The following is a 19328-nucleotide window of genomic DNA, read 5'->3' on the forward strand; positions in this document are numbered from 1 at the left end:
TACAGGGCAGCCCGTGTGCGGCCCCTGGGAGCTAGGAACAGTACAAGAGGCTGCGACCGCCCTCCATCTTTCATCTCCCAGCACAGGCAGCGTCGAGGCTCGCGCTCTTCTGTCCCTCCAGCAGCACCACCGCAGGACAGACAGAGGCCATTATCAATCTTCCGCAGCAGCATCGCAGCAAAGAGGCCCTTCCCGCCCATACAGCACCAGTGAGGCCCGCGTCACACCTCCGAGATGCCCACCTTCGTAATGAACACCACCATCTGCAAGGACGCCGTCCCCGAAAACCTGCTGGGCGAGCTCACCCAGCAGCTGGCCAAAGCCACGGGCAAGCCGGCCTCGGTGAGTGCAGGCAGTGTGAGGTGGGGGGTGCCGAAGCACGCCTCTCCCTTTCTTTAGATTACATGAATGTTTATTTATTTGTCTTGAAGTTTCATTTCGGCGAGGACAAGCCCCCTCGGATGTTAGGGCGCCTCGCATTAATGCAGTTTATAATTGATGAGGTACACATGGCCACCTTACCACATATTGAAGAAATAACATATGGCAGGCGCGCAACACCCATTGAACTCAAAGGGCTTCAGTCCCCCCCCCCCCCCCCCCCCCGTGTGTGGCAGCCCGGGATGAGACCGCTTCCCGGGCAGACTCAAATTCGCGCCCGAGCACTTCACAGGTCTTTAAAAAGACCATTTGCATGTTAATGAGGCCTCGCTGTTGTTTCACCCCTTCTAAGAGCCCCTTCAGCTCCACTCTACCTAGATTCAGCCCCCCCCCCGAAATCAGCACCACTCTGCCTACTGTTTAAAGATTCAGCCCCCCCCTGAAATTTTTGCTTAGCCCCCCCCCCCCCCAAAATTTGTCTCTAGTTGCGCCTCTGACATATGGGATACAGAACGAGCTTGCAGCGCCCCAGCATCATAAATTACAAAACGTTTAGTTTAGTATTAAAAGTCTGAAGACCAGTCCTGTATCTTCATTACACACGAGTGCATTCTGGGAATCGTAGTCCAGGTTTAGTTCACTTGGACCCACAGACCTGAAAAAATAAAGTCTGTGCCATGCTTTTGAAGTTGATCCAATTAGTACCGTTGAGTTGGATGATGTAGCTCGTGCTAGTCACAGCACTGAAGATGGGAGATTTTAATGGTGTTCTGTACAAAACAAACGCATTCTACGATAACGGTATTAAAGTAATATAAAAACGACAGTAAACATCGCGTGTGATAATGACTTGTCCTAGATTTAGACAATAGTTTCACTGTTGCCTAATTTTATCGTACTCCGTCTTTCTACCTGGGAAGACTGGTTGGCTGAGTAGGCCTAGCTGCGATTTAAACTTGGAACCTCCATAGCTAAGCAATGAGCGTTTAGCTCACTGAGCCATCCAAGCTGTAATGTTTGCTTGGTTTCCAGTTCGGAGCAGGGATTGGTGCCAGTCTGCACATGTTCCGAATGGGAGCTGATGTAAATAATCTCCCATGCGTGAGGAGGCACATGGGGTGGCTGAGAGGAGTCTACAGGTGCTCAATAATCTCTCATGCGTGACGGGGCACATGGGGTGGCTGAGAGGAGTCTAGAGGTGCTCTACAAAACATTTTTGTGAAATCTATAAGAATGATTCAATTCCGGTTTGTGGGTGGTGGTTCGGAACATTTTATGGGGTCCTTTTACAGGGCAGCCCGTGTGCGGCCCCTGGGAGCTAGGAACAGTACAAGAGGCTGCGACCGCCCTCCATCTTTCATCTCCCAGCACAGGCAGCGTCGAGGCTCGCGCTCTTCTGTCCCTCCAGCAGCACCACCGCAGGACAGACAGAGGCCATTATCAATCTTCCGCAGCAGCATCGCAGCAAAGAGGCCCTTCCCGCCCATACAGCACCAGTGAGGCCCGCGTCACACCTCCGAGATGCCCACCTTCGTAATGAACACCACCATCTGCAAGGACGCCGTCCCCGAAAACCTGCTGGGCGAGCTCACCCAGCAGCTGGCCAAAGCCACGGGCAAGTCGGCCTCGGTGAGTGCAGGCAGTGTGAGGTGGGGGGTGCCGAAGCACGCCTCTCCCTTTCTTTAGATTACATGAATGTTTATTTATTTGTCTTGAAGTTTCATTTCGGCGAGGACAAGCCCCCTCGGATGTTAGGGCGCCTCGCATTAATGCAGTTTATAATTGATGAGGTACACATGGCCACCTTACCACATATTGAAGAAATAACATATGGCAGGCGCGCAACACCCATTGAACTCAAAGGGCTTCAGTCCCCCCCCCCCCCCTCGTGTGTGGCAGCCCGGGATGAGACCGCTTCCCGGGCAGACTCAAATTCGCGCCCGAGCACTTCACAGGTCTTTAAAAAGACCATTTGCATGTTAATGAGGCCTCGCTGTTGTTTCACCCCTTCTAAGAGCCCCTTCAGCTCCACTCTACCTAGATTCAGCCCCCCCACCCCCAAAATCAGCGCCACTCTGCCTACTGTTTAAAGATTCAGCCCCCCCCTGAAATTTTTGCTTAGCCCCCCCCCCCCCAAAATTTGTCTCTAGTTGCGCCTCTGACATATGGGATACAGAACGAGCTTGCAGCGCCCCAGCATCATAAATTACAAAACGTTTAGTTTAGTATTAAAAGTCTGAAGACCAGTCCTGTATCTTCATTACACACGAGTGCATTCTGGGAATCGTAGTCCAGGTTTAGTTCACTTGGACCCACAGACCTGAAAAAATAAAGTCTGTGCCATGCTTTTGAAGTTGATCCAATTAGTACCGTTGAGTTGGATGATGTAGCTCGTGCTAGTCACAGCACTGAAGATGGGAGATTTTAATGGTGTTCTGTACAAAACAAACGCATTCTACGATAACGGTATTAAAGTAATATAACAAGCATTTACAATGCAATGGTCTCGGCATTGGTAAAGTTAGAGCTATTGGCATTGCTCATTACATTATTTTTGTTTATGTTTTTGTTTTCAAAACATTTAAAGAAACGGCATTGTCGTGAGCAATGCCAATAGCTCTAACTTTAACAATGCCGAGACCGTTGCATTGTAAATGCTTGTTCTCTCTTGCTCTTGGGAAATGTCTGATGCAGAAAAATAAGTTCTGGCCCCAAAATTGAGTGCTGTTGGCCCCCACCGGCTCAACTTAAGCTCTGAGAGGGCCTCGGTTAGTCTCACTTTCAGTGCTCTGTTCCCTCCTCTTATTTTGAGTGTCTCCATGCCATGAAATGTAAGATGAACGTCTCCTAGAGGCTGATTCATAAGCGACATCACAGTGTGTTGCGGGCGGGTGTCCAGAGTCGCCATGTTGGCTTGTGCTCAAGTGTTGCAGATGCATCCCTTCTAGATGCAGGTGGAGACACCTACATAACTCTACACCAGAGCAATAGAATAACCACATATCTAATCTGACAATGAATGGAAGCCTGATTTCAATCATTATGTCTGCACTCGACTTCAAGGATTCACAGCCATACACGGCACGCGTACATACATACGCCACAAGTGCCGCATATAGAAAGGGCGTTCGGACAGTCGCGTGCGTTCGGGCATCGGTCTCACCGAGTACCCAGGTCTGACAGGGATGTGAGTCCCATTCCATATACAATATGAGGTCTGGGGGACTCAGCCCCAGGAACTCTAGGGTCTTCCTGGGTACGCTGCCAGTGGTTTCCAAGCTTTTTCCTTAAAAAACCTCTCATTATTTTATCATCAATAATGTTCCTTTTCCTTGCTTTGGGTACCAGCAATGACTCTTGGTCACACGCATCACTGCACTTTCCTCTCTGTTCGCAGGTCTATGATAGTATGCATGTGCTCAAAACTTCCCCGAAGCACTTTAATATTTGGTATGAGGGGACCTTCATTACTACAGTTCCTGCAAGAGCTGCTGGTACTCTTCTGATGTCTGTGAACACCAACAATGTCCTGACCTAAAAGCAGTTTATATCCAAATAATCATTCGACACTCAGACAAAGGCTGTGTTTTAAATGTACTGAATGCAGCTGCCGGCCATCATATTTTGTCTTATCCCACATTATTAAAAGCAGATTCCAACTAAATTCTCTGAAATTTGCTTCCGCCTGGAACAGAAGGAAAACAGGCTCACAAACAAGGACTCACCGGTTCCACAGTTTGAAGTGGGGGTCATTGTTTCCACCAGCAGAACCCAGTACTGTGGGAACCGCGTGAACCCCAAGAGCTGCCTTGATTTGTGGACAGTCAGGGGAGCTCTTGGGTTCTGTCTAGACTTTGTTTTGCCAGGAAGAACTCCAGTAACCCACGGAATAGCAAAATGAGCCCATTAATAAGGTTTGCCTGCATGAACAATATAATTAAAATATTTAAGAGGGTCAATGTGTAGTATCTGGACTATCTGAGTCTTTGTAAGACCTTGTCAGTCTTCATAAGTATGAGTCCAAGTCAAATCAAATAAACGTGTGTGAGACAATATTCCAAGTCAAAATCATAAAGGTGTATTCAAAATAAAGATCATTACAGAAAGAAAAAAGTAGTTAGGTCATTAACAATAACTCTCTCAGTGGTAAAATTCAAAATAATGTAAGAGGATTAACTTAAGAGTACTCAAACGTAGTGAACAACTAGAACCAAATATAGTTAAACAAGAGGACTGACATAGGGTCTGCCTTCAAAGAGTGCGCCAAAAAGTCTTGAGTATTAATCAACAGATTGACAAGTGCAGAGTCTGCCTTCTAAGAAAGACATGAAAGAACTGGCTCACATCTCAGAACGATCATCTTTTATAGGGCTTTAGAAAGAAAAGCCACACACATTTAGTTACTTCTAATGGTCTGAAAGGGTTGGACTAGCAATGTTGCAAGACACAAACCAATAATGATTCTAGTACATAAGATGCAATTAATGAAATACGTCTACAAACACCTATTTTACTTCTTGCTCATCATCTCATGAGGTGTGTATAGGGAATGAAAGAAATTACAAGACAAATACATAATACAGAAATACAATAGAAAGTCCAACTAATGAATAGTCCCTAAGAAAAACTTGAGCAAAGGACCTTGAAAGTTGCAAAGAAAAGAACATCCTGAGCATGGCTTCTTGAAGAGAAACACACATTAATTCAATTAATTGATATGGACATCATGGAAAAGGCTTCTATTTCGAAGATTTTCTGAAAAGCGAAAGCATACAGAGCTATGCACGTGGAAAGGCTCATTCACATAACACAAAAGGGCACTTTTGTTTCTGCAAATATGAATAGATGTCAGTGCAAGCTGTTTAGGCATAGTCAGGCTAACTAGACTACAGCTAAGTTACCCATTACTTTCTAATTAGTAAAAATGGTTCTACACCTGTAGAGTAAAATTGGACAGCCTTTGTAACTTAATTGTACTATGCAGACAACTAAACAAGCATTTGCAATGCAATAGGTCTCGCATTTGCGAGAGTTTAACCCCTTCTGTGCCCATGACGAGATAGTCTCGTCATGGAGCGCGGTTGCGCTGTGCCCATGACGAGACTATCTCGTCATGGACCCCGCCCGCTAATGAAAGGGCCGGCACAGGAGGGGGAAAGGATGGGGCACTCAAGGGGTTAAGCTATTAGTATTGTTATTGACAATGCCTTTTATTTATGTTTTAAACCCAAAACATAAATAAAAGGCATTGTCATTTACAATGCTAATAGCTTAAACTTGTGTTAATGCGAGACCTATTGCATTGCAAATGCTTGTTTTAAAATCTCCTACTTGTCTGCTCAAAAATGTTGGCATGCATGAGGTAAAGTCTACCACGAACAATCAATGAACGCCCCCTCCAGGCGGGATCTGTGTTGTTTGTTGCATTTGTCAAATTTAGGGCGTCCATGTTGCATCACATGTGGAGTTATTGACTTTCCTTCAACAAATCATTTTCATCATTAATATCAGTCCAAGAAGGTGAAGTGAAACAAAGACCGCAACTCTCAGATTGCCCTTAATTGTTTAAAGAAATCCCAGAACTAGGTTCTCAGATGTCAAAGAAATAAGCATGTCTACTATATATTGCATCAAGGTAAACTAAACTCCTACATCCTTTCAATGTACTAGGGTAGCAAAAGCGTTCATAAGACAGTTCTTTACAGTCAGCGGATCACCATTAAATCTTTGCAATAACTTTTAAGATAAGAAAGAGAGCTTTACAGTGCACTTTTCACACGGTCACTCAGCTTACTGATGGTATGCATTCACGAAACGAAGTACTTGGGGGCATATCAGCAACAACCGGCTATAATTATCTCTAAGCGCACTTAGCGCTAGAATAATTATCGACGGCTAGCGTGGATTTTTATCGCTGAGATAGCGTGCTATTAGCAACGATTATCTGAAAAGCGATAAAAATCCTAGCGCTAACTGCCAAATGTGAGATTATCGCTGGAAACCCAGCGATAATCCCACGAAGTTTGGCGATAGCTTGCTGATAGCGCCTCACATACTTAGCCATGATATCCACCTTCCATAGGAAGTCAGTTTCAAAGCAGGCGTAAAGAAAGTAGCGATAACAGAGGTTATCGCTACTTTTCTTGTCGCTATGCTGCTTTGCGTGAGGCTTGATAATAGGAGAAATGTCGCTTAGCGACATTTCTCCCGTTATCCTGGGGAGGAACGCCCGCTTTGCATCTCATTAGAGATGCAAAGATGGGCGTTAGGAATTCAGTTGCTCAGGCAAGGTTTCACGCGATAGCGTGACCTTGCTAATATAGTGATAAAATTATCGCCGCTTTTCGCCGAAAACGGCCGCAAAAGCGGAGATAATTTTATATCGCCGCCTTGTAGATATGCCCCTTGGTTTCTACTACCTCCAAAACATTATACAGACAAACACAATTTGAAGGACTAGAAATAGAGTTAAAGCTTGGCTTCTAAATGACACTGGCAGCTCGTTTAAGGAGAAACAGCAGTTCCACCTTCAACGTCAATTACTACTATATTATTATCGGCATTCATGAAGCCAAACAACAAAAAAGATTCACTGATTCAGGTATAACATTTTTTTTTAAAAACACTGAGACACAGAAATGTCAAACTTTTTCAGAAGTAACAGTTAGTAATACACAAAGCTGCAGTAACTGTCCCAAGCATAGGCATAACTTTTCGTATGACGAGATCAGTTAAAAGTGTTCCCGACCTTCCAAAAACCAGTTGTACTTACCAGGGGCATCTACTCTGTTTTCGCTTGCCGCCTTCCAGGACCTTTCACAGAGCGCTGGCAATGTAGAATATGTAAGGCAGCCATTTTGGAAGGGGGTCATCTTCACGCTGAAAATGCACGAACATGCCTATCAGTAGTGTAATATTCTAAAAAAATAGTATTCATTCACCTAAAATATGAAGAGTGTAAAAATTGAGTTAAGGGATACAAAACAAACTCCCTTAAAAAAAAAAAAAAAACTTACAAAGAAGCCCAAACAAAGCCATATCCTACCAAACAAAAGCCCAACTGCTGATCGATATGGAAAATTGCAGAAAAGTTAAAAATTCAACCAATGAAGTGGGAGGCTCTGCGTGGGAGGCAGCACTGACCCAACTGTAGCATTAGGAGGAGGTGGGAGGGAGAAATTCCATAGTTAAATCTAAACAGCTATGCCGCGAAAGCTGAACACAGGCAAACAGTAACAGAGCAGGAAACCAAGAAAAAAAATAGTTCCCCGAAGAACAGAAAAAGAACCATTGCGTAATGAGACAGAACTTAGTCCATGCTGCGTGGGAGGAACGAAAGAGAAAAAGGAGGGACAAAGTGGCAGTACAGGCCACTAGCAAGCAAGGAATTTTAAAGGACACTGAAACAAACAAATCAAGAGAAGTGGGATGGTTTTAAGCTCACAAGAGAAATTACAATAGGTCTCGAATGCTCGACCTGAAAAGGGTGAATTTCATTGAATTCATGTTCTGCAAAATCGTTTTACACATTTCAAATGAAAACTACTGATTATGAAAAGGATACTCACCCACGTGCATACTTATGGGTCTTGTAACCAGTAGAAGCCCAACACTGGGATATCCTCCCTTTGAATGTCGGTTTCTCCAAATCTCTCTTCCAGCAAAAAAGAAGAGTCTGCTGTCACATCACACACACAAATCAAAAGAGTGGCCCTTTCCTAGACAATACTGACTCCATTTCTTCCAATACAAAAAAGTCCTAATGAAGGATGACCTTAACTCCACTCCCTGCAAGGTAGTTTGACTGAGGGCATCATATTACAAAAACTCACTGATTCTCACCCTGATCATACAACTCCACCCTCCCCCTCCAGCCTGCAGCTTCTACAGCGCATGAATAACTTGCCATGGTTCTTTCAAAATATAGATTTGTGGCAAATGGACGTGAACAGCATGAAGATGAGGAGCCTGGAAGAGGCCCTGGAACACATCCAACAAAAACTACAGGGCAGTGAGGTGGCAGTGCAGAGGATCAACGTCACGGTGAACGACTGGGACTCGCTGCTGTCAGGTAGCCATTGAAAGGTCAGGCTGAATGTATGGGGACAAAATGGGCACCATTGCACTGCTTTAGAAACATTATGTGTGTGCATAGTAGGTTAACACTCAGAATGAGAGAACTTTTTATCTAGCAACTGACTTAGGCGAGATTTGTGGATTGTGCACTTTTCAAAATTGTTTCATTTTGAACTATGCATACATACATACTCTCATGCGTACATACATGCATGCATACATACACACATACATACACTTATGCATACACACACACATACAAACATACATACATACATACATACATACATACATACATACATACATACATACATATATACATACATACATAATCTTATCTTTCACCTGGCCTCACTGACGTCTGCCCTTCTCCTCGCCTCTGGTTGCAACAATCAACACAAGCACATCATTTTAGCTCTAAGAACTCTTAAGTGGCTCCGACTGAAGCCAGGAACTCTTTCAAACTTTCGTACATTGTCCACAAATACTGGGGGTTCCTGTCTTGCAGAGAAAAAGGTCATTTCGAGTAGTATTCAACCCCCGAGAAGGCCTCACCCCTCCTACTTGAAATCCCTCCCTTCAATATAAATGAATTTAAAAATGAGTGTTCTTGAAGTGTGCAATCAAAAAATGTAACTCCATTCCAGTGTCGAGCAGGACTACTTAGTCCATCAAAAATTTCAAGAGAGACATTAAAGCTCTGAGAATGCACCCCACATTCTTCCTCAGGCACCCAAAAGCCGGAGAGTCTGCACAAAGCAGGTCTAAATGATCAGGGGTAGGCTTCCCCAGGGCTATCCTGGTCTCTAGCCCATCTTCAACAAGCTCAAGGAGCAGAGAAGACTGGAAGGGAGCCATGCCCAGTGGGCTGAAAGTGTGGTACTGTAAATTTCGGAACCATGTTGGTGGCATGGTCCCACCATGCCGATTTTGGTATCAGCGAACCGCAAATGACTAACGCGGTATGTATGAGTGTTTTCGTCATGTTTCACAGATGAATTCACCGTGTATACGATACTATATATCGTAACCTCGGGTTCCATTTTAAAGCGGTAGCCATTTTGTGGTTGCCCTCACATAGGCTGTGCACTAAGGCCATGCCTAGGCCTAAAGGACACGTACACTTTCTGATGACTTCTTTGTGACCTGTGCAAACTGACTCCAATGCCCGAGGTCATTCATGTCAGGCCGGTTCCTTTTACTGCGGCCAAATGGGATTAGCATCAGGGCTTGACACACCATAAAGTTGTTCTTCCCACACGAACCCTGACTAATCTCTTTCACACCTGACTCTGTTTCCTACTTTATGGCCTACTTTACGAGGAGGAGGTGTCCGTTTTATTGGGGTCTGCTGATATCTGATGAGGGTTCTGAGCCTCGTTGGGTAAATAATTGTGGGCTGACTGAGCTGAAATGTGGGATTATCATCATGATTTTGCTGTTCCCTTGAAGCGAAAATATACGAATGACCACTTGTAAAATGGGGGCGGTGTTGCCCAGAGCATAATATTTTGTATATTAGAAAAGACTGGTTTTTGGTTTGGGTCAGTCTCCTGAGAACATACATCGTGTTGTACTTCTCGGATACCTGTGATTGGTCTGCAGCCAATAAATACGATCTTTGACTTCACCTAGAAGACTCTGTGTTTCTGTAGTCTGAAACAGGAAGAACTCGAAGTCTTCGGGTGTGTCCCCTGGCACCGCTGGGTTGGTTCTGGAAAACCCAGTACTTCAAAAGAGCGCTACGCGCTGTAGGTCATCACTCATGCGGTCTCCAGTTCTAATCGGGAGACGAGGTCGGTCGGACCCAAGAACTCCTGACCATGGATTGGGCGAAGCTCGAGACTAAGGAGATTGCTCGTCTCTTTGATGGTACTTAAGGCGAAGCAAAACACCATTGGGACCCCCGCACAGGCTCATGTGTCTGCTGCCTCTCACCATTACCCATAACCCCCAGCAAAAGCTCATGGTACTTTTGGGTTACCGCTAGGGTGGCATGATCTACCCCTAGACAAAGAAAGAAGGAGTCCCACACTGCCCTGTGAGGGTGGGTGAGCATCTAGGACCAGAATGAGGGCAAGAGTGCATTCAAGTAGGCTTTCAATGGATAACCTGTTGACTCAGCTGCTTCACGCTGCTGTGGCAATGTAGGTGTTAGATTTGGGGGTCTCTAGTTGGCAGTGGTAGGTACCTTTGACAAATAGGGACCCCTGCGTCTAGTCAGGGTAAGGGGGTACACTCCTAAAATAACCCCTGCTCACCCCCTTGGTAGCTTGGCATGAGCAGACAGGCTTATCTCAGAGGCAGTGTGTAAAGCATTTGTGAACACATACCGTAACCAAGTGACAACACTACAGATGGACACCACACAAGTTTTATATTAAAAATACGTATTCTTTATATAGACTTATCACAAGCCCACAAACGATAAAAATCCACAATACTGTACTTAAAATGGCAAATTTAGCTTAGTTCCCTTTAAATATTAAAATGCGACACTTTGAGTTCAATGTACCTTAAGATGCGTAACGCTATAGAACGAAAGTGTTGCAGGTAAGGTGATGCGTTGGTTCCTTACACGTAAGAACAGTGATGTGTCGGGTCCCTACTGCTGTGTAGGGGATGCGTCAGGTCTTCTCTGCGAGGGGAGGTGATGTTTTGGTTTCTTACTGCGCTTCCGTGGTGATGCGGAACGCAATGCCGTGATGCGATGAAGATCCGGTGCAGTGAAACAAAGATGGCGTCTTTTTCTTGATGCGACACGATGCGGACCGCGACTGGCCCTGCGACATGCTTCTCAGTGAAGCGGCGTCATCTGATGCAACGTCGATCCTCTTCTCCGGCGATGCAAGGCACTTCGGCAACGATGCAAGCCACGACAGGCCCTGCGACACGCTTCCCGGTGATGCGGCGGCATCTGATGCGACGTCGATCCTCTTCTCCGGCGATACGAGGTGCTTCGACAACGATGCGAGCCGCGACAGGCCCTGCGACGCACTTCCCGGTGATGCGGCGGCATCTGATGCGACGTTCATCCTCTTCTCCGGCGATGCGAGGCGCTTCGGGGACCCTGCGATGACTCAACGGTTCTTCTGGGCCATGACAGGCCCTGCGACAAGCTTCCCAGGGATGCGGTGGCGTCTGATGCGACGTCGATCGTCTTCTCCGGCGATGCAAGGCGCTTTCTCATTGTGAAGCGACAGCGGCAGTTTGGCGACACACTTCTTGCTCGCGAGTCGTGCTTCCAGCTCCTTGCGAACACGCAGTCCCTCAGAAAGCCTCGCAAAACAACAAGCACTTCCAAAGAACCCTTGGGGAGCTGGTTGGTGAAGTCTGTTGTCCCTGAGACTTCAGCAGGAGGCAAGCTCTTTTCTCAAGCCCTTGGAGATCATTCACAAGTTGAATAAAGTGTACACAAAGTTCCTTTCTCCTCTCTTTGGCAGTCAGGCAACCACTGCAAGCCAATCCCTCAAGCTTGTCTATAGTCTCTCCTCAGTCTCTCTGGTTCCTCTCCTCAGCAGAGGTTTCTTCTAGTTTCCCAAAGTGATCTAACGTTCTTGGGTTTGGGTCCCAATATTTATACTCAGTTTCTCTTTGTTCTCTGAAGGCAGAAAGGCCTTTGCCTAGTCCAAACCAGTTCTGCTCAGTCCTGGAGCACTTTGTTGACAAGACTCCTTCTTTCCTTTCAGAGAGCAGGGCAGAGACATCAGACGCACCACAGGAGGTGGAGCCAGCATTGTGGAGGGAAGGCACAGCCCTATTCAGGTCCCAGGTGCAACTCCTCCTACCCATCTAGATGCAGATCTCTATTCAGCCCTGTGCTGACTTACCCTGTCTCCTGGAATCCCCAGCCCCTGTCACTCAAACTCCAGACAAGGAATACACAACCTAGCAGAGGTAGGCTTGGATGGTTAGACAAGAAAATACCTACTTTCTAAAAGTGGTATTTTCAAACACAGAATGTTAAAACCAACTTCAGTAAAATATATATTGTATCATTCTGAGTTCAGACATACTAAACTCGAATTTCTGCCATGTTCCCTCAGTCAGAAGATTATAAGCTGTAATAATCAAACTGCCCATACTGGCCTATGGGGAGCAGGTAGCCTTGCAATAGTGAAAAACGAACATGGCTGTACCCCACTATTAGGACATGCCACACACACCAGGGCATGTCCTACCTTATACTTACAATGCACTCTGCCCTTGGGCCTACCATAGGGGTGTCTGATATGAAGAAAAGGGAAGGTTTAGGGACTGGCAAGTGGGTGTACTTGCCCAGTCGCATGGCAGTACCAGGCTGCACACAGGCTCTGCAATGGCAAGCCTTAGACACACTCTTACAGGCTGCTTCTCTGGGTGGCACAACCAGTGCTGCAGCCCACTAGCAGCATTTGGGTTACCAGCCCTGGTCACTCCTGGTGCACTGTACTAGGGTCTGACAAGTAAACCAAATCAGTCAATCATGGAATCACTAATCCATATATCAATTTACAATAGGGAGCACTTGCACTGTGGCACTGGACAGCAGTGGCACAGTGCCCAAAGCATCTAAGACCAGCAAAAACACTTGAGGCAACAGCAAAAAATGGAAGGGAGACCCACGCCAAGGTGCCAGGTCTAACAGTAGGTAACTGAAGTCTAATGTGAATCCGCCTTTTAGTATGTACCATATAGAGTTGCACGTTACTGATCATTGCAATGAGGTAAATATGGTAAGGTTCCTATCCAGACCCTGATTATCAGGTGGGCTAAAAAGACTCTAGGGGAAACATTTTCATAGTGTGTATGGGTATTACACACATCCATACACACAGGAAGTAAATTCACCCCTGCACAGGTTAGCAACACAAGCCAGACGCTGTCCATGGGGTTGGTATCACAGAGATAGGAACTCGGGCTGCTTCACTGTGAGAGGAGAGGTACAACAATCGGTGCTGTGCTCCAGGGTGAATTGCATCTCTCAGTCACGTGTTTAATGGACAAACCAGCACATTACCAGCTCAAACCTCTGAAACACATCTCTAACTAGAACCAGCCCATGGTCATGAGCAGCCTTTTCAACCCTTTCCTTGACTATGACTCTTTTCACCTGTCTTAATTCCACACTCACTGACTTTAAAAAGTATAAACGTCCATCTCCTCCTGGTCTTTGAACTAAAAAAATACAGACACTCTCCACACACTTCATTGATCTCCACAGATACCAAGTCAAACCAGAACCCTGTCCCTAAACTTCCTCCAGAACAGGTGTTACCACCAGATGTGGAAGTGGCCCTTCCTGCAAAGATGGCAGCGACTTCCGCTTTCGACTCAGCTATGCATCTGCAATCAATGAGTTGACGCGTGCTTCCTTCGTGGCACCCCTTCAGTCACATTGTGGATGCTGTCTTAATGGTAGGGAGAGGGCCTTGGAGACCCTAGTGTTCTGTGATCTCCCAAGTGGTGGATTCAACTCCTACCTCAAGGGTTGTCTGGAAGGCTTTCATACCTTCCACATGGTTTCTGAGGCCTCAAAAGATCATCTTTAGCGGGCATCTCGGAGCGAGGTGCAGGGCCTTCCATAGGACTGGACCCGAGTGGTGGGCTAGCACATTACGCTCTGTGATCAGTAGAAACCTCTGGGGGTTGCCGTGCACAGCGGTGGTGCACAGACATCCCGTGAGTACATCACTTCCTATGTGGGATTCTAATGTACTCGCGAATTGGATAACGCGAATCTTTGGCTTGATGACCCTATTCTTGGTGCCTGTGAGGTGCAATGGAATGCAGTTTGCTTGATTAATTAACTGATGGAATTAATCACAATATTTATTTCTTAGCACCCACTGCCCTGATCCTAGCCTCTAACAGGCATTTTGTGTTCTTTGCATTTTGTGTTTATGACAGGAAAGCTCCAGTTCTGTATGGATGGCTGGCAATTTATGAAAGGAAAATGCTATTTCTTCTCATCATATCAAAAGACGTGGGAAAAAAGCAAAGAAGATTGTAACAGCAAGGGAGCAACACTGGCTATGATCAAGGACAATGACACCATGGTAAGACCTGGCTTTGTGACGTGACCTGCACTCCTGTCCATCTGTGCAAGAAACCTTCCGTATTGCACCCTGACTCTGCTCTTCTCTTAAGCACATCCCGCAACCTTCCGTATTGCACCCTGACTCTGCTCTTCTCTTAAGCACATCCCGCATCCTTCCATATTGCACCCTGACTCTGCTCTTCTCTTAAGCACATCCTGCATCCTTCCATATTGCACCCTGACTCTGCTCTTCTCTTAAGCACATCCCGCATCCTTCCGTATTGCACCTTGACCATGCTCTTCTCTTAAGCACATCCCGCAACCTTCCGTATTGCATCCTGATGAGTACAGGCCCCAGCTAGGCCCGCAGAATACAAGGGTTCGCTCTCCTGTAACAAAGTGCTAGAAGGAAGTTGGCACGGAAACTGCAAATACAAAGACAGAGTTTATTAACCCTTAAGGGTGGTCCTACAACCTACACAACACTCTTCAGTATTGCATAGAGTAGCACAAAGAACTTGCATACACCGTCCCCTTTTATACACAACAGAGGGGCTCATAAGTGGGTGGATACAACATAGAGCAAAATTCACTACCATTTATGGACATTTTCGATGCAGGATCAATATATGGGCGGAGTTAACAATTTCCTGAGCCCGCGAAAACATAGTTAAACAAGGACTAACTGATAACAGATGTGGTCAAGTCTGGACATGCGCCAGACGGACAAAGGAGCTATTTATAGACTGTTACTAGGCAGATTAAAGAGCAACTAGCGAGAAGGTAGGACTCTTCTCGTGCAAAGCAAGTGGAGATATGACAATACAAAATGGAGTCCGGACATTAGTCAACATAAGACAAGAAAACACGTTCTAACTAGAGAGAATTCATGTCTTGCTGAATGCTTAATCATATCGCTGTTTCAGTTTTCAACAGACGACCCTTTCAGCATTTACTGAAGACATTCGGCTTATTAAGATAGTCATCATATATGTCAATTTTCATCATCTCTTCCACCTCTTTGTTTAAATGTTTTTGATAGGTGACATTGGCAATAGCTTTCTTATCAGGAATACAAAATGATACACATAAAGAACAGAGTAAAGGACCACAATGAACACAGATGCAATAGGAAAACAGAACTGCTACAATAATACAGAGACCAGTTAAAACTTTCCATCCCCATGTAGTAATCAATGCCCAAAACCATCCAGAAAAGGTCCAAGTGCCATTTTCTGTATGGATCTCAGCTGCGATTTTATGCAATTTATTAATAGCGTTATAGACTGATGGCGTGTGGTCGGGAATAAATACACAACAACTACTTCCGATAATTCTACATGCTCCACCTCTGTCTGCTAATATGACATCTAATACCATACGATTTTGTAACGCAACAATTCTAGTGATTTGTAATTCTTCAATAAGATTCCCAAGAGCAGCAGCAGCTTGATTCGTAACAGCCTCTACAACTCTTGTTAATCGTCGAACCTTCCTACTATTTAGAGCAGCTCCAACAAAGAAAAACAATCCTAAGTTAAAATCAACATACTGCTGTAAGCTAGTGTCGGTTTGGTCAACATCATCAATAGATAGAGTACGTTTATACCTATTTACAGTTACATTGTTCAATAACTTCAAGTCTTTATGATAGGATGCAGGTGCTAAGAATACTGGGGGTAATAAGAACGCTACATAACATACTCCGGACCAGCCGGCTGGTAAGCGATAATAACCTTTATTCCCACATACGAAATACGTATTATGGGAAGCTAAGAAAGTACTATTATTTAATCCATCTATATTCAAAACAATAATACAATCACTGACACCAACAGGAATATGACCCACACTCTGGACTCACAGGTCCGCTTGAGCTTGTGCCACTTGAATCACAAATTGTTCATTTCCAGCAGTGTCTCTGGTGTTCGTGAAGATGTAGGGAATTGATTCATTATCTGGTCGATATTCTTCCCACTCCCATATTGTCCCATTCGCTTGTGGATAGCCTTCTTTATCTTGATGACATTCCCTATTAAGTCTAAAAAGTAGTCGTCCCACTGTAGGTTTCCGTGTGGCAAAAAGCAAAGTGTACCATGCTCTACAAGAGCCATTATGAGAGAAAGGAAGAGGTATAAACGGCGTTCCTCCTTTCTTCTGATGAGCTGGCATCATACCACATATCCAACAGTTCGTAGCATTTGTAGCAACATGGGTATGATGCAACATCTGGATAAAAGTATTATTCAAATAAGACTGACGATGCTTCAGTTCTTGATACGGAAGGGTATAAAAGTAGTGCTCCTCAGGCACTGGAGTAGTCGAAACAAGTAACTCACGGGCAGGAGTCACATCCTCTACAAACCACGTGATTATACCAACAATGGCTACAATGATAATAAAACTTGTCGCACAGAAAATCTTCTTTTTCTCCATTTTATAGTAAAAGTCAATATCTTCCTGAAACTAAAAGGTTGTCAGAACTCTTCCCCTTAGGCAGCCGTTGATTTCTTCACCAGCGGGCCAAGACGGGTGTCACTACACTAATGCAGGGCTGATCCCCCCCCTTGCCTCATTGGCTCTCCGTTTCACTAACCTAAGGGCCGTTCTGACAACATCTCCTGATACAGAAAGAAATCACTTCCTCGGTCTGAGATGATATCTTCTACTTCCAGGAATTGCTTGGTCCGGGAAGAGCTCCTCAACGTCGTTCGGTTCCACAGTACGGCCTTTCTCTGCAGTCAGGATTTCTCGATGGTCGGTCAATACCGCAGGCTCCACTAATCCAGCGGCACTTTGCGACAGTGCAAGGAGTGAATCCAGTTCTTCCGATTGGAGACTCGCACAGCTGTCCTCGTTGCGAGTAAGACCTGCTCAGGACCAACCCATCTCGGCTCCAGACTGTTCGTCCTTTCAAATACCTTGATCATGACATGATCTCCAGGTCGGAGGTTATGTCCTTCACCTGTGGACCGATCAGGGAGCGCTTCTCCTACCTGTTGATGAATAGAAACCAAATTATCCGTTAACTGTGCCAGATAATCATTCATCATTACACAAGGTACATCATACACTGACTTCGGTTTCGGCGGACCCCAAATATTCATTGGGCGTCCAAACACGATCTCGTAGGGTGTGAGACCGGTCCGAGAATGCAGTATCGATCTAATTGACAATAATGCCAGCGGTAAAGCGTCTGGCCAAGTCAAAGAAGTCGAAGCTTGGATCTTAGCGATCTTGAGCTTCAAAGTCTTGTTATATTTCTCAACCAATCTCGCAGACTGAGGGTGAAACACTGCATGAAACTTCTGGGTAATTCCTAGTCCTTTCAGAACATACTTGATAACGTCTGCTATAAAATGAGGTCCGTTATCACTCCACAACAATCTACAAACACCATATCGAGGGAAGAACTCCTTCAATAGCATCTTGGCTGTAGTCATTGCAGTATTGTCTTTCGTAGGGTATGCCTCAACCCATTTGCTAAAGGCACAAACCACTACTAGAACATACTTCAGATTGTTACAGCGCTCAAACTGAATGTAATCCATCTGCAAAACCTCAAAGGGTGCAGTAGGTGTTGCAAATCCTCCTGCTGGAGTTCGTGTACCCTTTCCTGGGTTATACCTCAGGCAAATCATGCAGGTCTGCACTACCCTCTTTGCCGTACTAGCGATCTCCGGATGCTCCCAAACTCGTGTGAGTAATTTTACAATTGCGGAAGCTCCGACATGCGCTAGTCCATGTGCCATCTGAACCATAGGTTGTACAAAAGCCGTGGGTAACTTCCATTTATCCATCTGCTTATTTCTCCAACACCCTTCATCATCTACCTCTCCGTCATTGGACCATTGCTCCCGTTCCTTATCGGAAGCGGTCCTCTGTATCTCCAAGACTTCTCTCCTAGCGTCATGCCATCTTTCTGCCTGTGACTTCACAACATACATTGCAGTAGAGCCAGGCTGCATCGCAGTCTCTCGTGCCACCCGGTCTACAAAAGCATTCCCTTCTCCAACTTTATCAACCACCTTTTTATGGGCACTACATTTAACTATAGCAATCTTCTTTGGATATGTTAATGCAGTCAAAAGGTTGTGAACTAACTCTCCATACATTATCTGTGCTCCATGTGACGTTAGAAACCCTCTCTCCTTCCAGAGTAGGCCAAAGTCGTGCGCTACTCCGAAGGCATAGCGGCTATCTGTATAAACATTCACACACAATCCTGCACTGAGCTCACATGCTCGTGTTAATGCTATCAGTTCCGCTGCTTGAGCTGATTTCTGCGGTATGCGTGCTGTCTCCACTATTGTTTGCAATGTGGTAATTGCATACGCTGCTGAAGTCGTACCATCTGGTAGCTTCAGGCATGATCCGTCCACCCATAGTTCTCCATCTACATCTGTAAAGGGCGTATCCTGGAGATCAATACGACCCTTTGTCTGTTCCTCAGTCACAAGAATACAGTCGTGTGCTTCTCGTGCTTCAGACTGAGTTTCCGGGAACGGCAACAATGTGGCTGGATTTAACGTTGCACATCTCTTTAACGTAATATGAGGAGCCAAAAGCGTCAACTCATATCCCGTTAATCGAGCACTGGCCAAATGCTGCATCTTTGTCTGATTAAGCAGGGCATCAACAGCATGGGGCACTAATACCAACAGCTTATGAGATAACACAATTCCCTCGCTTTGACGTATTGACACAGCTGTCGCCGCAACCGAGCGAAAACAACCAGGCAACGCTCGGGCAACAGGATCAAGTACAGCCGAAAAATATGCACAGGGGCCCTGCTTGTCGCCGTGCATCTATACTAAAACTGATAATGCACATCCATCTCTCTCATGTACAT

General features: G+C 45.5%; 1 protein-coding gene across 1 annotated transcript in view; it reads left to right on the plus strand.

Annotated features, from left to right (window-relative positions):
- The window catches only part of LOC146863688 (killer cell lectin-like receptor subfamily B member 1B allele C), a 184346-nt gene that overhangs the window by 42966 nt on the left and 122052 nt on the right, over positions 1-19328 (plus strand). Inside the window, exons 3-4 of the mRNA XM_085627826.1 lie at positions 8309-8452; positions 14347-14495. Of these exons, the coding sequence (XP_085483952.1) occupies positions 8309-8452; positions 14347-14495 (293 nt within the window). The remainder of the gene's footprint in view (positions 1-8308; positions 8453-14346; positions 14496-19328) is intronic.

The sequence above is a fragment of the Triturus cristatus genome, chromosome 2_1, assembly GCF_964204655.1.
Source record: "Triturus cristatus chromosome 2_1, aTriCri1.1, whole genome shotgun sequence".
In the NCBI taxonomy this organism is placed as follows: domain Eukaryota; kingdom Metazoa; phylum Chordata; class Amphibia; order Caudata; family Salamandridae; genus Triturus; species Triturus cristatus.